A 26,017-nucleotide genomic window follows, 5' to 3' on the forward strand; every position below is an offset into this window, starting at 1 on the left:
AAAGAAAGCAAATTAGATCTTTCCTAGTAGCATGTAATACCTGTAAGGCAATTTTCGCCTGGCAGGCAGGCCGGGCCGCACCAGGTGAGCAGATCGCTGTTCCTGGCTGCGGGCAGTCACACAACCAACTGCGCTCAGGGAGACGTTGTGAGGAGCAGGAAAGGTTCTTACCCTGGCGGGAACCTTAAGGGGAGTCATGTGGCTGTTCTCAGCAGTCTAACACTGAACTGGGGCGGGGAACAACACACGAACAGGTTCTTCACAGTCAAAAAGTCTACTTTCTGGTGGGCTCCTTCTTCTCACGGAGCTGCCTGTGGAGGACCGACCCCCAGAGCGGAAAATGGAGCCACCCCCCCATCCCTGCGACGCCTCCGGGCAAAGGCCGCCGCGGGCCCTTGCCGCCTCCGTACCTCGACCAGGAGGTGACCCAGAGGCCAGGGCCTCCCGCCGGCCGCGCCGGGTGGAGACGGCCCCGCGGGGCGGGCGCTGCCCGGCCTCCGTGAGGGGAAGGGCCCCGGCGCTCCTCGGCGGCGCATGCGCAACACGCCCGCCCGTGCCTCTCTGGCGGGCGCGGACCGGCTGACGGGAGTCCCGTTCAGCGGCAGGACCCGGCGCCGAGGGGCAGCGGCAGCGGGACCCAGCGCCGCCGCCCGCTGCTCGGCCATGAACGCGGAGAATTTCGGCTCCAGCGAGCGGCTGGTGACGGCGGCCTACGTGCGCCAGGGGGCGCAGGGCCGCCGCGCGCACGAGTTGCGCCTGCGGGCCCTGCTGGAGCAGGTAACCGGGGCCGTCCTGCCCGGCCCCCCCGCGCCGTCCCTCCCGGCACCGGCGCCCTGCAGCGGGGGAAGGCAGCGCTGGGCCGCCCGCGGGCGAGGGCCTGGCCCGGGGCCCCGCGGGACAGCCGATCCCGCCCGTTCTCCGCTCGCTCGGGCACGGCCGGAGGTCGCCGCACCGCACAGCCCCGAGAGCACGCCGGCCTGCCGGGCCCCTGGGCCGGCCTCCTGCAGCTCCCGCGCTGCTTTTACGGCTCTCTCTAACCCCCCGTGCCCGCGGGGGGTGGCTCGGGAGGGCTGGGCTGCCTTTGCCGTGCTGGCCGAGGCCTTACGGAGCCCCAGAATGAAAGGCCGCGTTTGGGAGAAAAGAAATGGTTGCCTCGGGTTGTGCGTTTGCCAAGAGAGGCCTGGCAAAGAGTTACAGAGATTTTTTTTAGAACAGTAAGTTACTAACATACTGTTACATGAGGTAGAACGTGGTACTTGTAAGGTGCCAAAACAATTTCTTTGTTTCCAATGTGCAGAAATCATTATCAATGAATTCTCGAGTGTTTCAATTCTCGAACATCCTTAGTCACATCATCCGCTGTTTCAGACTTCACTTTCATACCACACTTCAGAAATGAAGTAGACTTACTAGGTTCGTTTTGCTGTCGAGCTGCTATAATAATGCTTAAAGGGCTTATGGGTACCTTTCCTCTGAGTGTCTTTTATGCACTCTGCAAAGAGGAGTGCTGATCTTAATGCAGTACAGAGCACAAGAAAGAGCATGTCTGAGGTTGCAGGTTTTGACACGTTATATTCTGTAAATGATTTCCTTACCTATTCAATAATAACTAGAAAGGAACATAGGCAGATATGAAGATGTGTTACAAGTGAAACTCTATTTCCCTTCTGCTCGTAGTTAATATCTTTGGTCCTATAATACCCAGTTACCGCCCTTTCATCCGTTTTTCTCTGTTGAATTCGTGTAGTAGTAGATTCTTGTCTAGAGAACAGATCAAATGGTCTGTGGTCTTCTGGGGAGTAATTAACGTATATGTGCTGCGGTGGTTTTGTGTGTACCTTAAGAAACCCTTGAAAGTGAAAAGTATTCTGGTTTAATATCAGGATATGTTACTGTAATTACACTTAATATATGGAAAAATCATTATTTAACTTGGAATACAGGTTCATAGTGTTAGATAGTATAAAGCAGCGTAGAGAAAATACAAACTGCTGTTCAGCATGGGAAAGAAGGGTAACAATCAAAAAAGTTGCATAAAGTTGTGTTAATTTTTAGTTTCCAAGTTTGGTAGTTACCTTTATTTTATTATTATTATTAAGGGAAAATGTCCTGAAGATGGATGGGATGAAAGCACCATTGAACTGTTTCTTCACGAACTTGCTATAATGGATAGCAATAACTTCCTGGGCAACTGTGGTGTGGGTGAGAGGGAAGGAAGAGTGGCGTCAGGACTCGTTGCCCGAAGGCATTACAGGTACAAATTATTGGCGATTTGAATTATTCAGATTTATCATTAATGCTTTCAAGCGGCATATTTTATTGTCTTGTTATCTGAGACCTTGATAGCATTTGAGAAAAACAATATAATATGATATTGAATTGATACAACTTTCTGTATTGAATTTTCATTAGTAACTCATTGGAAAGTCTTAAATGAAACAAAAATCTTTTTTCAGTGTTATGCCCTGTATGCTGAACTGATAGAAGCTTAAGATATTGAGTTGACTGCATGCAAGGGCAGCAGAGATCTTCCTGTTTTAAAATAATCCACACATTACTTGCCTTTTTTAATACTGTGCAGCTTTTCAGCCGTATGTTACTAAAAACTACTGCATATTGTAGTGGTGAAGTGTTGAGCATTCCTAGTGAACAGCTATTTGCATTTTGTTACATTCATTAATATTTTTATAATGTGATTGGTTGATATGCACATGAAAATCCAGTCCATCTATAATAGATTTTATATGAAGTACAGAGATCTATGAAGACTAGAAGAGCTTTTAATAGCTTGTAGCCCTTGTGACACTTGATGAGTATGTTGGATGATGTAATTCTAGAGGCTCTATGTTAATTTCTTTATGAATGTACTTTTCTTTTTTCTTTTGCTTAAAGTTCTTGCTGTGATGTTTTACCTAACAGGAATGAAACAACCTGAAATTTCCTGGAATGTTTGTCTGTGAAAGATTAACACGAAAGCATATTAGAGACCAGAAATTTAGTAAGCTTTACCATAAGAAAGTTGAATTACTTAGGCTTGATGGCTTTCATAAGCCCTACAATACCATGAAAAATTAACAAAGAAAGCCAGTAATTCATCGGTTTGGCTTTTTTCATTTTCTGTACTGCTCTCTAGTCTAGGATACGTGTGATGAGGGAAGTAGAAGGTCACACTGGGGAGGGTACCCGAGGGAGCATTGCTTTCTGACAGTGCTGGAGAAAGCACACCCAGCTGCTGGCCGGAGAGAGCCGGGGCTGGCAGTTATCTCCTGTCGCTCCGATGCAGCTCTGTCACCTCGCATCTCGCCTTCACCTATGAGTGTCAGCAATAGCGAGGAAAGGCATAGAGCCGTCCTCCGCTCCAGTTATTTCTACAGTAAGTTTTACAGGTAACTGGGAGTGATGGAGGTAGCAGGAGATGGTTCTTAAGTCTTTCCTTTCAGTTTAATAAATTCTAAGGGCCAGTCTTAGGGAGGATTTCTCCTTAGGGAGGAGTGTGTACGTGCAGGAAGGAAAAAGTGGTACTATGAGAAAGCTATTAAGAACATAGCAGCAGGAACAAGAGAAGAAAATATTTTTGATGGAGCGAGGATTATGTGCAAGTTTCAATTAATTACCAAGCTGTTGTTGATTTCAACCTATAGCTTGAAAGGGGGAAAAAAATTAAGCTAAATTGTGCTTAAACTGTACTTCAAGTTCTGAATTCCGTACACTCATCAGACTGCATTTTACTCTTCCCCACAGAAAAACAGAATTAAAGCCGTAAATAGATGTGTGTAGTTACTAGCTTACTTGAGCAGCTGCTGCATTTCAGCCATGGGTAAAGTTAGTTCTGTAAGCTTGTATGTTATAAACAATTTCAGGATGCTCCACTCCTGACAGGTGCTAAATAGTATCCAGATTTATAAACTCAGTTTATAAACATAATTTATAAACAGAATTCAGAGAGAGATGGTATTGCATGATACATAATATTGAATAACAGAATGAGGTAGATGAAAGGAAGATGTAGAATAAGATGGGCGAAGTGGTACATTAACCTAACTGTCTTTCAGGATGTTTTGTCATAGTATATAGTATTTCTTTGCCCTGTGGAGATGAAGCATTTGTCAGGGGAGTATCTATGTGATAGCGCTATGTCTATGGTATGCTGCACTATAGGCAACTGATTTTTGTTTTCCTTGGAGTTGTGTGTCTGAACATGTCAGTGTTTGTGGTGCTAATTCAACGAACACCAAGAAGTGCTGAGGTGCACTTAAAATCAAGCCTGCCAGATGCTAAAGGCATTGCTACTATGGGTCTTTTCGAAGTTTTTACTTGCATACTGTAACATTTTTATTCTACTGTTAAAAAAAATTTTTAAATTACAGTTTCATACAAATATATGTAGTTTGTTATAGTGGAACTCATTGTGGCTGATACTGATGTTGCAATCATTTATCAAATTAAATTCTCTTCAGTCAACGAGAATTATTGCTTTGGGATGTGACAAAACTTGATGTATGTTTCCAACCTTTTTTGTTTAGGTTGATCCATGGAATTGGAAGGTCAGGTGATATTTCTGCAGTCCAGCCTAAAGCTGCAGGGTCTAGCCTTCTGAACAAACTTACGAATTCAGTCGTTCTGGATATTATAAAGCTGGCTGGTAGGTGTAAATCTGGAAATATCTCTCATTTGTGGGAGCATGTTGTGGGTTCTTTGTGCTAATTTCTGACTTGCTTTTTATGTGCAGGTGTCCGGACAGTGACCAATTGCTTTGTGGTTCCTATGGCAACTGGCATGAGTCTAACTCTGTGTTTTTTAACATTGCGGCACAAGAGACCAAAGGCAAAATACGTTATTTGGCCGCGTATAGACCAGAAATCTTGCTTTAAATCAATGATAACTGCAGGTAAGAAGGAGCTGACTGGTTACGCAGTGCGTTCTTCTGAGGTCATCTGGCAGAGTGATCAATGTGTATGCATGTGGTAAGATCCAGAAAAGGCCTAATGCGTGGTAGGTCTAAGTGCTTTATTTGCCCACTCCTGATTTCTAACGTGCAGTCACACATTTCTTAATGCCTTGTAAAGTGTAGACATATGCTGAGGTACAGAGGTGTATAAAGTAGTCGATAGAGAACACAATACCGAGGAAGTTACAGTTCGCTCTCAGAGTTAGGTGCCTAGTTTGCTGTCCTGAGAATTATATAAAGCAAAGGCTCATGTTTCAAATGTCTGTCTTAGATTTATGCAAAAAGCAGATGTGTCATAGGAATTGCGATCAGAAGGTGACAAGCTGTCTGATTTGCACATTCTTTTAGAACGTGGGAATTGTTAGCTGCCCTATTTGTTTTTAATCTTGCGATGTCACTCAGCTCACTCAGGAAATGAGTTTGGTGCCTTTCTTAGTTCAAACATTAATTTGTCTCAAATGGAATTCCTTGTTTAGCAGACTATAAGTAAGCTAAAGGTAGAAGTCTGTCCCTGTGCTGAAGTTGTCCTCTCGTGCAGACAAATGCATGGGATCAAGGAAAGGGCAAGTAAGGGAGACCATCATTTTCCAGCTCAGTGCACATACCTGCGGGTGGTAGCATAGATTCTGGTCTTAGTTCATAGGACACATTTATTTTTTGCACAAAAGACTCATTAGATTAAAATGACTGAACAATTGGTAGCAGGGACTGGATTCTGTCCAGGTAAGACGCAGAGGTGTTTAAAAGGAATTAGATCAGAACAAATAGAACATGTATGTAAGAAAAGTGGGAGTGTTTTTGCAATATTATGCTCAATTTAGGACATCAGGCTAAGGAAATTATGTTTATAATGGAGAAGGCTGTGAGGAAATAATTGATCTGTTATTTTTTTTTGAACAGTTAAGAGAGCTATAGTTCAAGTACCTGAACATCCTTCTTAAGTTGTGGGGCCCAGAGAGTTTGGCTCTCTTACCTTTGGAATTCCATTTCAGATGGTTGGGGGCTGCTATTAGATGTTCTCCTTAGCCTCTTTAGGCTTGAAAAGTCTAGATGTTACAGCCTGCCTTTCTGAGCTGTGTGTGCCGTATTGCAGCCATCTTGGTAGCCCTCTGATGGACCCTCTCTGGTTTTTCATATCTCTTCTGAGCAGCCCATTCCAAAACTGGAAATATTCCAGCATTTAGAAGAAGAGGATAACTTCCTTTTTTCAAATGTTTCTCATATGTGTCCTTGAGAAAAACCTTATGAGGTTCAAGTGTTGTATATCTGAAATACAAACTTAAACTGGAAACTTAAGAAAACAGAAGACTTTGGAAATAGCTTGGATTTTATGATATGACAAAGTTCACTTTCAAAATGAGGTCAGACATGGACATTTTTATCTTTTAAGAAGTAATTTGTAAGTGTGTAGATTGAATAAGGCAGAGGCTTGTGATGAAAGCCAGTTCATAGCGATAATTATTGCATTCCTGCATCTGATGGCATCCTTTTTTTAGAGAAGCTGTTTTAGTATGCTAATGTTTTACAAGAATGCCACTTAAACACTTTCTTTTTAATTGGGAGGGAAGAGGTTAATCTGTTTTTAAAACAATCTTCAAACCTGTTGCTATTGCATGCAAAGCATTAAGGTAAGCTTTTGTCTGGAGTCGAGTATTTAACAAGAATGTTATTGTAGTTTTTAGTTATATGGACATTGTACCACGAAACAGTTTATGTATCTGTGTTCTTAATCCAAGTCTGAAAGAATCTGTTAAAACAATAGAAGCAAGAGCATTTTTCAGATTTATACTGTAACCAAAACCCCACAATTAGTCAGAAATTTAGAATCATTAGGTTGGAATAGACCTCTGAGACCATCAAGTCCAACCATTGATCCAACACCACCATGCCCACTAAACCATGTTGAAAAGTGCCACATCTACAAGTTTTTTGAACACCTCCAGGGATGGTGACTCTGCCACTTCCCTGGACAGCCTGCTCCAATGCTTGACCACTCTTTCAGTAAAGAAATTTTTCCTAACATCCAATATAAACCTCCCCTGGAGCAACTTGAGGCCATTTCCCCTTGTTCTATCACTTGTTACTTGGGAGAACAGACCAACCCCCACCTCACTACATGATCCTTTCAGGCAGCTGTAGAGAGCAATAAGATCTTCCCTCAGCCTCTTCTTCTCCAGGCTAAACAACCCCAGTTCCCTCAGCCACTCCTCATAAGACCTGTTCTCCAGACCCTTCACCAGCTTCGTTGCCCTTCTCTGGACACGCTCCAGCACCTTAATGTCCTTGTAGTGAGGGGCCCAAAACCACACACAGTATTTGAGGTGTGGCCTCACCAGTGCCCAGTAGAGCGGCACAATCACTTCCCTACTCCTGCTGGCCACAACATTTCTGATACAGGCCAGGATGCTGTTGGCTTTCTTGGCCACCTGGGCACACTGCTGGCTCATGTTCAGCCGGCTGTCGACCAGCACCCCCAGGTCCTTTTCTGCTGAGCAGCTTTCTAGCCACTGATCCCCAAGTCTAGCACTGCATGGGGTTGTTGTGACCCAAGAGCAGGACCCGGCGCTTGGACTTGTTAAACTTTGTACAATTGGCCTCAGTCCATCGATCCAGCCTGTCCAGATCCCTCTGCAGAGCCTTCCTACCCTCAAGCAGATCAACACTCCTACCCAATTTAGCGTCACCTACAAACTTACTGAGAGAGCTCTCGATCCCCTCATCCAGATCATCAATAAAGATGTTAAACAAGACCAGCCCCAATACTGAGCCCTGGGGCACACCGCTTGTGACCAGCCGCCAGCTGGATTTAACTCCATTCACCACAACTCTCTGCTTGGCCATGCAGCCAGTTTTTAACCCAGCTTAGAGTGCACCTGTCTAAGCCATGAGCTGCCAGCTTTCGTAGGAGAATACTGTGGGAGACGGTGTCAAAGGCTTTACTAAAGTCCAGATAGATGACACCCACAGCCTTCCCCTCATTGACTAGGCGGGTCACCTGGTCACAGAAGGAGATCAGGTTGGTTAAGCAGGACCTGCCTTTCATGAACCCATGCTGGCTGGGCCTGAGTCCCTGGTTGTCCTGCACATGCCACATGAGCGACCTCAAGATGAACCACTCCATAGTCTTCCCCAGCACCGAGGTCAGGTGCTGTTTGATGATACACATTCAGGTCTTGCTTTTTTTGGTCAGGTTTTGAGCCTGTGGTGATAGAAAATGTATTAGAAGGCGATGAGCTACGGACAGACATTGAATCAGTGGAGGCTAAAATCAAGGCTCTTGGTGCTGAAAATATTCTTTGTGTGCATTCTACGACATCTTGCTTTGCTCCAAGAGTACCTGATAGGTAAGTTGTCTTTGTAAGAAGTGTGTTGTTACTGTTTAAAAACTCAGACAAACAAAACCTGCATGTTTTGAATGTCTGTCTTCCTAAAATTGCTTTATTACTGCCAACAATTAGTAAAGTTACTTTAATGCCCATGCTTAAGGAAAATTGCAGGTTGAAACAGTGTTCCAATTTCAGAAAGGTATATTAAAAAAGAATAATGCAGAAGGTTTTCCTTCTGTCATGTAGTTTAGGTTAATGATGATCTCTGGTGCTGAAATGAATGTCATTTTGGGAGTGGTTTTCTTATAATTTCATGGAAGTAGTGAAAGACTTTCATAGATACATAGTCCAGGAAGTGTAGTTCCATAGCTAATGCCACATTTTAATATTACTGTTGCCCTTTCTACTCTTCTCCTCTAGCCAATGATGAATTTTCCAAGGCTGTTAATACAGTTTAAAAAAAACCCTAAAACTACAGCTAAGTTTAGAATCTTTGCTTGAGTTACTCTTTCCTGTATTACACTGATGTTTATAGGGCTAATTAAGGTATACTGATATAAGGAAACTCTTCGAAGTGTCTAGGGCAGATGTGCAGTATGAATATAACATATGATTTACCCTGCTGTAACTTATCTTGGTTTGAACATTCGCTGCCTGATTGCATGATGCTACTTCTTACAATTCCCAGCTGTTGAATCACCATTAAAGAAGCTTAAAATACGTTGCATTCTTTCCTAATATTATGTGTCCATATACGTAACTTCTGTAGTTGCTACAAAGATGTCATTCAAGCACCAGCTGAAGCTGAGGTGAACATTATGGTTATGGATGAGAAATACAATATCTGAGACATTATTTCAACGTGTAGCTTGGTTATGAAATAGTTGAAAAAATTCTCAAGCTGAAAATGGCATGTTGGGGTAGAGTTGACTAAAATACTTGGTATATCTAGTCATTTGTCTGAAATGAGCACCGTTGTTACTCGCAGAACCTGCTTTCTTTATTTGCTTATGAAAATTAAGTGTCAAGAAGTGGATTCGTTAGCTTTTACAGTTGAACGGATACATTTTTATGGGCTTGTGTGCAGTACACTGAAGTATGAGATATTAGTAAGATGGCTTTTTTTTCAATGGTTTTAAATTCAATGTCTCAGGTATTCCACTTTAGTTGTTTTTAATTTATCACAAACTTTAAAGGACACATATTTAGTGTTCCTCTGCAGTGCATTCTTTTTTGTTACTTACTTTGTTATCTGGAAAATTTAGTTGAATATTTGCAAGTGTAGGAAAGAAACACTGTTGACTCTGAAACATGGCAAGTAAAGATATGTTTCACACTATTTTCCTACCTTTGAAAAGATCCCGGCATTTATCATGGGTTAACCCAGTTGCTAGAGGGAAGTTAAAACCATATAATTCTGTCAGAATACTATGAACATTGCTTGAAGTTGACTTGCAGATTTATTGGCTAACTTAAATCACAGCTATCAAAATTGAATGGTCTGTTTTATAGCTTGGGTAAATGAATCTTTTCCTTATCTGCCTCCTCTTTTTGACATGCAATTGTTTTGTCCTCTGCAACTAAGAGGTGAATTATTAGGTAGTGGCACTGTGTTATGATATACCACAGATATAGGAGGATTTGAAAGCACTTTCTATTTAAAGGATACTGTCAACTGTTGAAGGCCATAACATTCATCTTCCTACGGGAAGGAAAATCCCTTACAGCGTTTCTGGAGGGTACCATTTTAAATGTCTATTTTTAACTGTCTTGCATTTGTAAGTCTTTGTTTAGTTGTGATGGTGATGTTTTAAAATTTTAAGTGGCTTAGGATTGTTAAAAGATCAGGATAAGAGTTTTATGCCTGTGTACCTATACCTTCCCTTTGAAGTATTATTTAACTTTATGGGAATAATTCACTAGTGTATAAACCCCCTTCCTCGGAGAGACATCAGTTCTCTGTCTTTTACCTGGTGTTGCTGGGACTTGTCTCTAAAAGTACTGTATTTAAAAGAGAACTAAAGCAAAAAAGTGTATATTTCAGTTAGTTTATGTACTTAGCAGAACTCTGTATCTTGTTACTTTCATGAATATTAGAAGAAAGAGCAAAGCTTTATTTTTATGAACTTTGACAAGCAGGAGAGAAGGAAAGACTAAATTGGAAAATATTTCTATTTGTGACTTTCAAGAACTCGAGTAGTAGCAAAACTTACATTAATGGTTTATTTTTCTGATATGACTAGCAGCACTTTTAAGGGTTCATTTTAAACTCTGGAAGCAGGCAAGTGCTGTGCATAACTGTTTGCTCCCTTTGCATAATCACATATTCTTTTCAACTGTAGCACTCTCATCCTGTATTGTAACATGGATCTAATTGTTCAATAGAATATTTTTAGGAGAAGTAAAGAGAGTTTTCTGTTTTCAGTACTTGTGGAAGCTAGCTTATTGCTCTTTTGAGTCTCAGGAGGTGAGAAAGACAAACATACATAGCAGTACACCCTCTGTGTTTCCAGTTTGGTGAAATTCTGTACCTGCACTTGAAAAGAAGCCTGTAAGAGGGCAACTGTTTTCCTTTGAGTCTTTGTTGGAAGGTGAGGAATGAGTCTGATTAAGATCAGCAGATCAGAAGGCAAAAACTTTGCCCTGTGGAGTGTTGTTTCCTGAAGTATTCTGTTAGTGTTAGCTAGTTCAGGATTCAGGATGTTGATAAATGTGAAAAATTATTGGACATGCAGCTCCTGCCGTAGAAGATCAATATGTACATTATACTATTGGTGTGTCCTAATCATTAAATTTGTGATTTCTTTAGGGATAATACAGTGATGATGTTTTTCTAAGGATTGCGGTTCAGAAAATTTAATCTGAAGTTTGCAGCTGAATTTTGAGTTACAAAACAATACTAGGCAGTGTGATAGAAATAGAATACAAAGGAATGTCACCTCTTGGAAAATGTTTTCATACTCTGTCACATTTTATATGAATGTCAGTAAATTACAGTGAGAGGCTGTACAGAAGGAGACGGAGTAAAAATGCATTGGAGGTTTAGAGTTTCCTGATTTTTCTTTGTAATAATATCTTTATCATCACATTAAATTATTATATATTACCTTATTTTTTCAAATAGATTTTGTTTTTAAAATATATTCACATGTTTGGGGAAAATCATGCGGTGTTTTTTTTTTTAAATAGATTGTGATTGGAGTGCTTCAAAAAGGGGTCCTAAGCATATGTATGTTTAAAATGCTGAAGGCCCTTACCCAAAATGACCTACGCACCCATATACATCCTAGTTTGACTGAGAAATCAATCCAGGCTGAGCTCACTGTGATTTCAGGGATTTCTAAAGGCAAGTGAAGAGTTGTCCTTATTTCTGAGTAAACAGTTGAACAAAGTTTTAATTTGTTGATCTCCACATTCAGACGTTTTAGGGCTCTCCATTCCTTTGAAGAATATCTTTTCTGTTAATCAGTTTATCTGAAATATGCAAGTGCGATTTCAGCCAAAGGGCTGAAATACTAGTTCCCTGAAATAAATAAAGCGTGTAAAAACCTCCTGTTATATGATGCTTTTGATTCCCCAGACACATCTTGAAACTTCCATCAGGCCATTTTCAGGTTGAATATTAGAAGAAAGGAAAAAAAGTGTGAATAGCTAAAGCTCTGTTAGGTATCATTAAAGCAGTATTAAAAAAGCTTACATCTGAAGCAGAATGACTTGGGATCTATTTGCTGGTTTCCAGACAAACCTTTCCGTGAAACATGAAAAATTCCAGTTCGGGTCAACAATTCATAGTATACGTGAAAGCTAACAAAATTTACTTCGTAACATTTATAGCTTAAGGTGACAAGTGCTGCCTTGAGGCACTAATCAAAAAAGTTTCTGTTCTCATTTTGACCTCCTTGTAGACCTTTCAGTCTTTTAATGGTCTGATTTGTAATTTATGTTCCAGTTATCAGTGCTTCTCTAAATTACAATTTTATGCTCATAGGCTGGAGGAACTGGCTGTGATTTGTGCTAATTATGACATTCCCCATATTGTGAACAATGCCTATGGAGTTCAGTCTTCAAAATGTATGCATCTTATCCAGCAGGTAGGAGCTGTCTATTTCCAACAGTAATTTTTTTGACAAGTAAATATCTGCTTGTAGACAACAGTAGCAAATTTTATCGGATGTTTCACAGCTTTGAGACTAATCCCATGCATGTCTGATATTTGACAATTTTCTGAGAAAGCGGAGCAGAGGGAAATAGAACTTAAAATAATATTTGTTATTTCTATTATGTGCTTTTCATGTAATAAACGCATATTTATTTGTTTTGTTTATATTCAAGTGTCTTTCATAATGGAAAAGTGTCCTCAATAAGCTTTCTTAAGATATTTCCTAAACTTGTTGACTAAAAATAAAATAATGGATCATACTTGAACAGGGATTAAGTCTTCAACAGAATGTGAGTTACAGTTATTCAACTGGAGGTACAAGATGTCACTGTTAAAATATTGTTGGCACAGAGAACGGCTGAAGAAACTGGTTTAAATTCAATATTATGTTCGAAGAAGTTTTATTTCTGTTGCTGTTTAGTTTGAAGAGGAGGTTGCTTAATATCTAGGATCAGCCATGAAACTTAGAATTCTGGCATTTTTGCTCATTGCAATGTTTGTGCACTGCTTCTTCAATATTTCTCTTTTATGTCTGTTGCCGTATCAAAAGAATAGAGCGAATTTTTTTTTTTTTTTTTTTTTTTTTTTTACAAGATCCACAGGATCCTGAACTATTATGATTTTAAAATATGCTGGTCATTTTTTTTTGTCTAATTAAGAAGACATTATTATCTGGACACAGACCAACTTGATAAATAATTATGACAGGAACATCACGTAGGCATTTCTAAATCTTGACAAACTGAAGGAATTTGACTAAACTTGGAAGCGATGTGTGAAACAGAAAATGGCATATGCTTTATTTGTAATGTGCTTGGTACATGTTTATTGTATTTAACGTTCACCAGTTTAGTAAAATTCTAACGTGAAGGGGGCTGTGGAATTGCTGAGCTTTACTGCGTGAAATACAGCTAATGATAATCTTTTCAGACTATAAAGCAACAAATAGAACTGTTACTGTGTTGGTTTCTGTTTTTTTCTTGGCTTGTTGATAGGTTGTTTGGGATTTGTTTTTGTTTGTTTGTTCTTTGGTTATGCAAATGTATACATTTGAGCTCTGATTTGTTTTACATTTATTTACAAAAATTTATTTCCTGCGATAGAAAATGTACTTTCTGTGAGGAAGTAGTTATTAATGAATACTTAGGAATATGTACATGCTGAGCACAGTGTGAACAGAACTTGCAGGAGTATCACAGAAAAGAGCTTTTGAGACCATTTCATTTGTCATGCTTTTACTCTGGTGGTCTCCTGTCAGTTAAGTCAAATGATAGCTGCTGGCATTCATCTTCCCATCAAAAAGCTGACAAACTCGGGAGTGCTTCTTCCTATCTCCCATGCACTAAGCTATTAAAACATAGAAATAATAACTGTCGTTTAGTTGGATCTGCTCTCTTTTCACTCTTTTTGCCAGAGGTATTAACTCTGTTTCTATTTCTTTGGTTTAGTTTGTAGTACTTTAATATGTATGTATTCAAATATAGTATGTATGTTCTTAAATATAGTTTTCAGGTTCTGTTATGCTGCATAATTTTTAATTGTACAGTTCACAGTGGCGTATTGCTCAAATTGAAGATGTACTGCAGAATCTACATTCCTTTAAGAATATCTGAGTTTCAAGGTGTTAAGGACCTTTTGTTTTCTGGGAAGTGGGGAAATCTGTAGCAAGTTTTCTGGATCTTGGTTTTGCAAGCAGCCTTATAAGGAGTGCTGTCAAAACCCACTTGTTTTAATGCAAATTTATATACGTATCAAGAAAAATCTTCTTCCTTGCTAATGAAGCATTAACCTGTAGCCTTTTACTGTGAGAATTGGTGAAATGTTTTGGGTTGTACAGTTTTAACTGTGTAACTCCCATTAAGTTCTAAGGGTTTTCTTTTTGGTTGTTGTTGAAAATAAGCTACATTTAGACTTGCAGGAACTAAAATCAATATTTTAAATCACAGCAAAATAAGAATTTGTAATTTGTAAATATGTAAGCAGACAATGGTAATAATAGTGAGCAATGCTAAGAAAAAGTAATACTATGGTTTTTAATTTTTCATCACAAGTACAATATCTGAGAGAGTTTCAGGAATTATATTTTTCAGTTACATCGCTGTGCAATTATGATGCTATCATGTGTTTCCTTTCTCCTAATGTATGCTGTGGGGTTTTTTTTGTTCCTTTTTGATGAAGGGCGCTCGAGTAGGCCGAATAGATGCTTTTGTTCAGAGCTTGGACAAAAATTTTATGGTTCCAGTAGGTGGTGCTATCATTGCTGGCTTCAATGAGTCCTTCATTCAGGAGATCAGCAAAATGTATCCAGGTAACTAGTTCATGGACTGATTTAATCCATACGAAATAACTGTAGAAAACTTGGATTATCAGCTTTCTTTCACATAATTTTTTTTTTTTCCGATTTAATCTGTATATTGTGGTCTTTTTTTCAGGAAGAGCATCTGCGTCTCCTTCCTTAGATGTCCTCATTACACTTCTGTCTCTAGGTGCCAGCGGCTACAAACAGTTACTGAAAGAAAGAAAGGTAAGCTTTCTGGCAAGTGGCACTTTCTTGAAGTCAGCTGTTAAAAAAATCTTGTTCAAAACTGCTTTGTGTAGTAAATACAGTTTCTGTCTAGAAAGCCATTGAACTTCTGAGCTCACAGCTCTGAATCTGGAAAGACAGTATGATATAATTACTTCTTGGCTAAATGGTGCTCATGAGGATGCATGATTTCCATGTTGTATTCCAAACCAGAAAGCTAAACTGAGGTCCTGTACTATCTTGTACAATATTCATATTTGTTGTTCTAAAGTGTGGCTAATACAGTAGGATTTTGCCCACAAAAGCTTAATCTGAGAAGTACCGTGCTGTGTTATGGTCAAGCTGCTTCCAGGACTAAAGCACGAGATTGGACACTCAGAGGTAACCCAGGGGTTTCTGCCTTTCTTCATTTGGCCCTATTGTGCCTTTGTGCTGTGATAGTGTTTAATTAAATGTTTATGTACCGCATTGTCTGGAGACTCACAGCTTCTGGTTAGGTTATAAATACTGTGCCTGGCCACAAAACCAGAAAAATACTGTCATTTAGGGTGTTCATCTAGATAATAGAGCTAGGTTTCTTCTCTGCCTCTCACAGACTGTATGTTTTATGTTGTGTATAGCTGCATTGCGCAAACTTTCAAGTGGTCTAAGGCTGGAACTTGTACATCTTGAGTTGTCCTTAATTCTGGACATCATACAGGCCTGATTTTGCTATTGTTACCTGTTAACACAGAGGGTTTGTTTTGTGGCAGGTTTTAGGTAAGGAAATGCTGTGAATTAAGTACTGTTCAGTTAATAGTTTTAAATCATGTATGATCTCTTCCATTATTTTGTTTAGAAACTGTGTTCCAATTGTTTCCTGCTGACAGCTTGCTAGTGCCTCTGATTACCTGGCAGGGCAATAGTGCTGGATGCTGTGACTTGTTTCTAGCTGCTTGTAGAAACATCTAGAAATTCTGTACTGGAATTGAGATCCCATAGGAATAGCTAGACTATAGAAAACGAAACCAGCTTAGTGGCCTTACAATGACTAAGAAGTGATCTGTGCAACTGAAGTGAAAACATGTCTTATGAAACACTGAAAGCAGTTACCGCTTTTGCCACTATTGCAATACAGTTTCTCACATTTTGTTCTGGACTGTTGTATGTGTTGCCATGTACGGTTTGGGTCTTCAGAAGACCCAAAAGCACATTGTATTTTTTCCCCATTCACTCTCATCTCCAAAAGAATCTCAAGTGAATTTATCGTGTCTTCTGCAAAGCTGATTTTGATGTTAGATTTACCCTGGTAGCAGGTACATAATGGACAGTATAATATTCTCCAAGTCATAAATAATAATTCCATCATAAATAAAATACCTTAATGGGTAGCTGTGTATTTTGAATTATGTAATTTTCTTGGAAGTAGAATTCTAAAATGAATAAAGCATTATATTTTTACAACTTCAGGTCTTTTTATTTCAAATGTGAGTATACTCTATAAACACAGCCTTATATGTGGCATAAATATGTTTCTTTTATTGGATTTGCTGTAGAAATAGAAGCCTTTTTTTGCTTGAATCTGTTTGTTCCTGAATTGTAAAAATGTAATAGTGATAGTTTATTGCCTGTGCTCTGTGAAAGCAGAACCAGAGCTATTAGGCTCCCAGCAGGAGCTATTTATAGCTTGACATTGAGTACTCCTTTCTATATTGGTGCAGCTACACCTACTCACACAAAAAGTCCGCTATAAAAAACTTCAGGTATTTTTTTACATTTTCTTTATTCACATGGGTGTTACTTCAGGTTATTTGAGCTCGAGCCAGAATGACCAGAATATAACTGAGAAGGGATTAATCTTGCATAACCAAGGAGATAAATAGTCTGCCCAGTTTTTCTTCTACATGGGTAAACTGTTTAATGTAGGAAGGGAAGAGATTATATGAGGGAGAGGAGCATGTACATGGAGTGGGATTTTCTGACAAGCTGGCAGTCATGGAGTGTGCAATTGTCCAAGAGCGCGAGACTATATGTTATGATATGAAGAAGTAAAGTGATTCAATGGATCTGAGGACAGAAGAGCAAGGGAGTAACCCACACATGCTGCCCAAGTGTCTGAATAAAGGTGGCCATATATGAAACCTTTAAAAGGAATGTTTTCAACAGTCATGTTTAGCCTTGATGTTTCCAGAGAAAGGATGGGAAAAAACCACCAACAGTAATGTTTTCTCACTTGTTCTAAATTTTCAGTGTTCCTTTTTATGTGTTTACTTGGTGTTCGGAACAGTGGGTTTCTGATCTCAGGGATTCTAGGTCCTTTTGTAATGCAGATAATGACAGCTGATCCATAGTCAAATTTGTTAATATCTTTGCTTTTGAAGAACTCATAATATTACGTTTTTGTAGCAACTCCTTTGATTTCCTCAGTACAGGTTATGTTGTGTCCCGTATTCTGCATCGCCAGGTCTTAGAACTCTGTATTTTCACATACATATGTGTGTGTCTGAACCAGGGCACATGTAGCAAATAGAGTGGTTACGCTGTGCAATAGCATAAACAGTAGACTTCAGGTGTCACCTCAGAACCGATGGAGAGCAAGGACCCTACGTGCAGGGTTTACATTCAGGACTCACCATATCAGGTGGTCCATTTGATCCATTTAACTAATTATTATACTGATACTATTGAAGAGGTGATGGCTTCCTTTTGTTTTCAGTAGTTATGGGTTTCCGCATTAGACTTTCCTTAACAATCTAATGATTGAGATAATTCTGATTTTCTTAAATGTATTTCTGTGTTACTTGGAGCTTTTTATGTCTGTATCCATCTGTCTGTATGCTTTCTGAGAGTGATTAACTGGAGTCATTTTTATGTCCTTATGGAGTATGTATCTAAAATATTTAAAATCGCACCAAGTAGGAGGAAATTGTTTGGGTTTTACAGTTCCGTAAAATACTGGGTTTACATTTCATGTTTTATCATTGATGTAATTATTGTGACAGGAATTGATTATTTGTACAGTTCAGTGTGAGTTTATATTGCTGCTCTACTTATGATTGAACTTAATAAGAGAAAATCCATTTAATGCTGGATATTAAAAATGTAAAAAAATCAAATATTCTTACAAGACAGATATTTGTTACTCCTTTTTTTTTTTTTTCTTTTGTCTAGTCAGTTTGCTCCCCTGTATTTTGTCAAAAGTGTGCTAATATTGCAGGTTTTTCCTCGTGTGAAATATGTGGAACCATATTCAAATTTTAGAGTGGCTGGAGGCAAAATAGTTTAAGTGAATGTAGTCATTATCTTAAATGGTGGTGTGTAGTTAAACAAGTGCCGAGTATGAATGGAAGCTTCAGAGAGGCCTATGTACTTAAAGCATGTTTTGGAGAGGTGTGGCCTACAAGGAGCCTGATATAGAGGTCTTGCAAGTGCTGAAGAGAAAATGTGTTGTTAAGAAAGATCTTTTTAAAAAATACGAGTGTGGTGATTGTCAGCATTAGTGTTACTGTGTCAGGTTGGCAAGACTTACTGGGCAGCTTCTGTTAAGTTACTTTTATATGATAAATAGATTTAAAGGTTCTGCAATTAATTTAATATTTTTAAAATTTTCAAAATTCAGAATAAAACTCTTGATCTTGCAATGCAAGAGAATCTGTATATGAGGGTGTACAGTATATGTAGGTATCACACACGTCCACGTACAGTTTCTGGTGTGTGTGGCTGCCTTTCAAGAAAGTAAGCCTTCTGCTGGGGCTCTGGGGCGTGTGCTAACAGTTCTCCATGCTCAGTGCTGCAGCTTCTCTTTGTCTGCGTGAAGTGGTGTGCCAAGTGGTCTGGTTGGATGCAGCTGGTCAGTCTAACACCCAAAGCAGAAGAGTGGCTCTGATGGTTGCATTGTAAACATGTCCTGGTTTGGCTCAGATGGAATCATAGGCCAGCTGCTGGCAGACTCAAGCCAGCCAGGGCAGCTGACCTGAGTTAGCTACAGGTGTAGCCCATCCCATCATGTCATGGTCATTAAAAAGGGAGGTGATTCATTGAGGAGAGGGAGCTCCTGTGAGGTTATTCCTGTTGGGGTTCCTTCTGCTGCTCCTCCTCTTTTGCTGAGGACTGCTCTGATGATAGCATATTCGTTCAGCTGAGTATTTTCTGTTTGTACTGGTGGTAGTTTCATGAAATCTGTTGTACTTCCAGCTAGAGTCCTCTCTCATTTTTTCCTGTTCCCCTCCCTGACTGGTGAGGGTTTGTCAGGTGATCAAGCGACTGTTGGGCTTAGCCCCGGGTATGGGCTAAATGTAGACAAAACAGCTGCTGCCAAGTAGTTCAGAATGGGACCAGATCAGCCTCAGGTACAGCATATGAGAGCTGGCAGTCTGTATCTAGTGCAAGGAGGTGGTAAAATTACTTTTCTCGAGTGTCTGCTTCAGTGCCATGAACAGCTGTATGGCTGCTCTCTGAGGACACTGCGTCTTTTTGGGTGAGAGTGAAACAGGGAGGAAGGCAGTGTTACAGACTCGGAGCGTAAGCAAGCGGGGTGGTTAGAACTAGCTAGTATAGTTTCAACCATGCACAAAAAGTTTTCTGGCCTTCATCAATTGTCTCTCTGTCACCTGATATGAGACTAATGACATGTTTAATACCCACCTCTGCTTTTTCTCTCGACTTACTGTTTCCCTCTAGTTATCTTCATTTGGAAGAAGAACAGTGCCTGTCACAATGGAGCACCAAATGGAGTCACCCATATTAGTGTAGGTTCTATTAAAAAATAGTTTTAGAGTATAAATACAGTATGATTCAAGTAAATTTGATAATTGTTACAAAACTTCTTAAAAATATATTTGTATACATATGTGGAAGTAGGCCGTTTTGTCCAAATAATTTAGTCTTTTGGCACATTTGACACATACACCATTGTTGACTTGTTCTTTGTATTTTTTGAGGTATTTTATTGTTTTATATGCTAGAAAGTCTGGAAGAAGTGCAAGACATTTTCACATAGTTTATCATTCATTCAGTAACTAGCCTGGTGAGGTTTTGTGGTAAGTTTTGAAGGGGAAGGAGTGAGTTAAATAATGAAACTTAACTGACATTTAGCACTTGGATTGTTCAATGCAACTTTACCGTAATAGTTAGCTTCAGTGGAGAAAACTTGAGCACCTACCCCAGAAAATCAATTCTGTAAGCGCTTATTTTTATATAATTGCTTAGGGTGCTTACAAGTTTTCCACGTAACAGAAATATTTAGTGATGGAGGTTGGTTATAGATTTGACCTCACAAAAATATTGCTTTTTTCCTTTTTTTTGGAAAGGCTGTTTTGCAACAAACTGCTTAACTTCTGAAGCATAAAATACCTAGAGGGCTTCCAGTGGAAAGATGCAAAATAGTGTCATTCATAAAAATAAGAGGTTTTGAATTTGTGTTCAGGTAGCTTCAGTGAAACTGATAAAAATACACACTTGGCTGGGGTTTTTTTTGGCCATCTTTCCATTCTCCCTTGTTTTAACAAATTCCCATGTATGTAAAGACTTATCTGGTAACTGGTATAACTGGTATTTAGTTTAAATTTTATATATTTATACAATGGGTAGATAAGTGGTTATACCAACTTGCAGTCCTTTCAGTAATAAATAGTGTAAGAGATGCAACAGAGAATTCCCTAGGTACAACACACAAAAATTAATTACTTGGGCATTTGTTCCTCTTCCAGTACAGGTTTTTCTCAGTACCAATCTCACTAATAGTATCTCCATAGTAGGTGCAATTTATGTGTGTTTCTGCAATAATTTGCTTCAGTTTCAGAAGTAAATAGCCAGCAGAGGGAGCACAAATTAATTTATGGGTGGATTCCAGAAAAATGCTAATAAAACGGCTAACACATTGGTGATGCTTATTGTCGAAAGCAAATAACAAATGAGCAATGGGTTTATATTCAGTGAGGGACCAGAAGGAAGGCAAAAGTGTCTGAATATTTGAAACACAAAAGTTTTTCAACTTCTACAAGTCAACTGTAAATAAACTGATGAATTGAAACCATAAAATCACTTGATTTACAAATGCCTCTGAAAAATAAGAATGATTTTTCACATAGTTGAAGCTCTGATAATTAACCATAGGTGTCTCCCAAAATTTTTGTTGCTGTTGCAAGTATTACAGAAGCTTTATGCTGTTGTTGGTAGACAGTAAGGTGGTACTTTTTTCCTCTCTGGATGAATTCATTCTATGGTGTTGGGAAGAACAGGTCAGGAGCTGTGTTTCGTTTGGTCACTTGCAAAGTGAGACTGAGTTCACTGCAGTGGCTCAAGAAAAGCGGCTGTAGCATTCTTCTAACTTAGCTACCACAAAGCTCACTTGGTTTTGTTAGACCTTTGGGAGGTTCTGCTCAAAACCAGAATTTTGATCACAAGGTATAATTTGTATCTGTCAGAGTGCACAGGTCAGAACAGGATACTGGTCTACAAACAGGAGCGGCATCTCTGTTTGAAGAATGAAAAATCACTTGTCAGGTCCAGAAATTGATGAGGATGTTTATAAACAGGCAGTCACATTGAAGCAGCTGAGCAGCACAATCTTTATGGCCAGAGAAGGGAAAAATCTGGTGTTCAGTATGTCTTAAAAAGACTACCCAGTATTGGTATCTTTTTGCTAGTTTTTATGAGAGACTAAGCATTAAAGAGGATGGGAAAGAAGCCAAAGGATACGATAAGAATAATAGTGTTTATTCTCACCCTGTCCATAAGTGTTTTGAGCTGATGTGTGAAGGGGAAGATGCTAAACTGAGGAAGAGCATGAGCAATTATCATAGATTACTACTGGGGAAGAAGGAGGAAATAAAATACGGATGAAGTAAGAGAAGCAGCCTTTTATGTGCGGTGCGACTTGTTTCTGAGCCAAAACATTTATGAATCTCAGTTTTATGACACTTTCACAATAAAGGTGCAATCTAATTAAGTGATAGCAGAAATTCAGCTATCTCAGATATCTCTGTTCTTTTAGTAGGCTTGAACAGGAGGGGTTGGTCGCAGGAAGAGCTGAGCTGAGTAGTCAGGAGACTATATATAGTGTGAAACAAAATACATTCAAATGTATGCTCATAGCCTTCTCCTTAAGAGACTGTATTGCCATTATCATACAGAAAAACAAGCCTATGTACTAGTGGTAATTGGGATTGTGTGATATGTGGTAACAAAATGCACTACTTTTAGTCTGGAATGTAGTAATAGAAAACAAAGTAAGGAGCAATTTGCCATAACGTGGCCATCTGTGATGGTAACAGTTCATTCTCTGTGGCTCAGGGGGCTAGGGGAGGGGGAAGCTCTTGCAGGAGTGGGGTGGAGTAAGACCTGCTGTGCAGTGGGAATCTTTTCAAGATTTTTACCTCCCTAGGTTTCAGGGCCACAGAGAGAATGGCTGACATCCCAAGTGTGTATATTAGACTGGATAGAGAGCTTCGTAGCAGCTTGAGGGGGAAGAACAGTGTTGAGGAAATGCAGCTTTCCTTTATAGAATGATTTCAGAGAATTGTCTGGCCCACTTACTTGGTACACATGAGAAGAGGATCAGCTGGGCACCTGTAGGATGTAATGGAGACTTAACAGTTCTGTGAAATAGGCTCTATTTTCGCTGTTTGATAGCTAATAACAAAAATATTGCATCTTTTTTATTTTCCAGGAGATGTTTTCCTATCTTTCAAGTGAGCTGAAGAAGCTGGCAGATAACCATAATGAGAGACTGTTAGACACACCACATAATCCCATTTCCTTAGGTAATTGTTGTTGTTTATCTTTTTAAAAAAAATTCTAGTATACTGTGCATTCATAATGCACTTTCACATACAGTTCCTATATATTGAACATTGTTCACTACAGTCCATTAAATTGTTCTTAGGCTGGTATGAAACTTTTGAACCCAATAACGTAACCTACTATAAAAGTAGAATAGTGACTTGGGCCCTTTTTTTTTTTTTTTTTACAGAATTGCTCATGTCCAGCATACTCAGTTATTGTAATCAAGGCAGGCAGAAGATACTAGCATGTAGTAATACTTTTTAAGGAAGTAGATTTAAAAACAAATTACAGTTTAATTGTTTTGACCATCATCTTATAGTGTTGTAAAAGAGATTGTGTAATTCCAGCTCAAGATATTTGTTCTAACCAAAAATTCTGCTGAACACCAAATTAATATTGCGTACCTGTACAGAACCTGCCTTGTGTACAGTCTAACCAAAGAAGTAATCTGTGACAGCTTGTGAGGAAAATTAAAAATTATGAAATGTAGTATTTGTATTTCTGTTTTTCTTTGTGTCTGAACGCAAATATTTGACTAGATTTTTATTGTTGGAAAACAGCTTGTCCTTGGGGATTCTTTGGAAAAAAACAAGCTTTGTAGTAGTTTTAACCCAACCTTTTGTTACTTTAGCTATGTCGCTGAAGAATCTAGATGAAAATAACGATGCTGCTGTTACCCAGCTTGGATCTATGCTTTTCACAAGACAAGTTTCTGGAGCAAGGTGAGTATGCCATGAGTCTGAAAAATTGGGGGGCTTGTATTAGCATCTATTTTATGAAAACCTATATTTGTTACCTACTGATAATGTCTGCCTGCCTGAGTTAGCAATGAGGCCCCCTTTGTTAGCTTTGGTAGGTTAAATAGATAATCTATGCCCATTTAATTTAGTGTCATTATTCCCTAGTACCCCTCAGTTTCATTTAGTTTCCAGCTGTTGTCTGATCTTATAGTTAAGTTGTAAGCTGCTTAGGGAAGATCTTTGTTTTGTTTATTGCAGCACAAATATGGTTGTGCTGGATGTCAGGGGAATAAGCCTTTAATACCCTGCATAGCTTTTTGTCATATGGAAGAAAATCCTGCTTTCTGGAACTAATTGTGTTTAAAAAAAAATTAAGGAAAAAAAAAAATTAAAAATCTACAACCTGAGCCTGTCTAGGCTGAATTTATTCTTAGAGACATTGGTATGTGGAAATGCAAGCCAAATAATTTAAAATATTTTTTTGTTTGTTTAAACCTGTTAGAAGAAGAGAATGATTTAAAATTTGTTTTGGCAGGATTCCTTAATCTGAGTATTACTGCTGCCATACTAACTTCTGCCACAGACTTAATGTCATTTTTTTGTAGCAGAGCTGGATGTTTCCACATCAGAAGGTATGCTTCATTAGCTTGGATTATTCCACTTCCTGCACAGATAAATGACAGTAAATCTATATGTACTGTAGTTAGATGCTCTTTTTAATTTGCCTGTCCTAACCGTGGCTTGTCCTGCAATTTCGGCCATCTTTGGCTGAAATGATTCAAGAAGTTCAATTTTTGAAGTTAAAACTCTCCAATTTTTTGCCTAACTTAAAGGTTTTGGGTTTTTCCTTTTTTTATGTGAATAATTCTTTTATAGTATATACACTGTTTGACCCAGCATTTCAACAGATATTAAATGTTATGCTTGACCTGAATGTCAGTGGTAGGAATAGCAGCTCCCTGCTTCACTAGCACACAGTGGCTTTTGCATAGCCTGTGGCGAGAGCACTTGGACAGTGGAAGGATCTGCTAATCCTAATGGTGTTTGTCTGAATGCTGTTTCTTTCAAGAACTGCAGGGAATGTCTCTATAGAGGTAGTAAATTCTTATCAATTGATTAGCGTTAACTGCTTGTGTAGGCTTTAACTATAGCTACAAGGCGAGTTGTTACTTTAACAGGTAAGGATTAAGGTCTTGATTTATCAGGGAATGAATATGTGCTGAAAGTGCTGAGAGATCGGGTGTAATAGGTAGAGGTTCTTAGTATGAGGAACAGGTAAAAGGGGTGGCAAAATATCCACTAGGAGGAGAGAATGAATATGAGGTTAACGTTGTAGGATGGGGGGAAAGGGAGACGTAGTAGAGAGGAAGGGATGGAAGGAAGTTGGTATCCTGAGCCCTCCAAGTCACGTGAACCCAGACGTTTTGGACTGCAGTACCCTGTGCCAAGCAGGTGTCTGCCCTAAGGCTGCTGTCACGATGGTGTTGCAGGGGAACTCAGGGTTACCAGCTTGCCTGTGGAGGGTGAACTGACCCAGGTCGGATAGATGGGGCTAGTTATGGAATAGGAAAGTTTGCTGCAGATGTCTTTTCCCCCCACACTGGGGAGTTCATAAATACCAGTAGTAATGACCTTAATAATTTAACTGAAGAGGGGAAGGGGCATATGCATATGCAGACAAACTTGAGCTAATTGAGGATCTGCTACTATTGACCCTCATAGTGATTCTTGGGCAGTAACTTGGAGAATGCCTGATCTAAGCCTGCTTATGTGAAGTTGTTTCGAGTTAGCAGATAGTACGCTGTATAGGAACATGTGTAAATGTGTTCGTCATAGGGTGTTACGTAAAACATCCAAAGCATCTTTAACTGAATCACATTTTTCTTTGTTTGTTTCAGGGTTGTTCCCTGTGGGTCTGTGCAAACAGTGAATAACTACACTTTTAAAGGCTTTATGTCACACACAAATGACTATCCCTGTGCTTACCTCAATGCTGCCTCAGCAATTGGAATTAAAAAGCAAGATGTAGATGTATTCCTAAAAAGACTCGACAAGTGTTTGAAGGCTTCTAGAAAAGAAGCGAAGAAAGAAAAAAGTGTAAATGAAATAAGTAATTCTAATACAGGCACAGAACAACTTGAAGACCAGAAGATACAGGTGTAGTAACACAGGAAGATACCCTTTTGTTTGAAGTATGTCGGGTTTGGATTGGGTTAGCATTGTGAATCTGCAGCACAGAAAAGTTATTCCTGATTTGAAAACAACAAAAAAAAAGTTGAGTGAAATCCAGCTTTAAAGAAAGTAGGTGATACTCTTTCCAAGACAAAGGGCCAGACACAAGTTTTTTGTAGCATATGAATGCACTTAATATCTGCCAAAGTAAAGCTTTACGTTAATAAAGACCTTGAGCTGGTGTTTCAGTCTGCAGGTGACTATTTGGACCAGTGTTCAACAAATCACAGAATGCTTATTCATGTGTTTTTGATTAACAAGATTTTCTGTGTCAGTGATTGAATTCCTTCCTAGGTATAGACCATCCAGTAAGAAATGTTTCAC

General features: G+C 39.2%; 1 protein-coding gene across 1 annotated transcript; it reads left to right on the plus strand.

Moving 5' to 3' along the window:
* The first annotated feature begins 663 nt into the window (after positions 1–663).
* On the plus strand, positions 664–25,629 carry SEPSECS (Sep (O-phosphoserine) tRNA:Sec (selenocysteine) tRNA synthase). Its single transcript, XM_086464444.1, has 11 exons — positions 664–777; positions 2,100–2,254; positions 4,524–4,642; positions 4,730–4,888; positions 8,139–8,292; positions 12,263–12,365; positions 14,612–14,741; positions 14,866–14,957; positions 22,606–22,699; positions 23,353–23,443; positions 25,360–25,629. The coding sequence occupies exons 1-11, from the start codon at positions 664–666 to the stop codon at positions 25,622–25,624; spliced, it is 1,476 nt and encodes a 491-aa protein (XP_086320570.1). The 3' UTR covers positions 25,625–25,629.
* Positions 25,630–26,017: the final 388 nt, after the last annotated feature.

This window comes from Leptosomus discolor, chromosome 4 (assembly GCF_034619465.1).
Source record: "Leptosomus discolor isolate bLepDis1 chromosome 4, bLepDis1.hap2, whole genome shotgun sequence".
Lineage (NCBI taxonomy): Eukaryota > Metazoa > Chordata > Aves > Leptosomiformes > Leptosomidae > Leptosomus > Leptosomus discolor.

Bases quoted from the DNA above. Each gene is read 5' to 3' on its own strand.
- SEPSECS (XM_086464444.1), top strand. From the start codon at position 664: ATGAACGCGGAGAATTTCGGCTCCAGCGAGCGGCTGGTGACGGCGGCC. The intron at 2,255-4,523 runs GTACAAATTATT...TTTTTTGTTTAG, and splicing joins GTTGCCCGAAGGCATTACAG to GTTGATCCATGGAATTGGAA. The intron at 8,293-12,262 runs GTAAGTTGTCTT...TTATGCTCATAG, and splicing joins GCTCCAAGAGTACCTGATAG to GCTGGAGGAACTGGCTGTGA.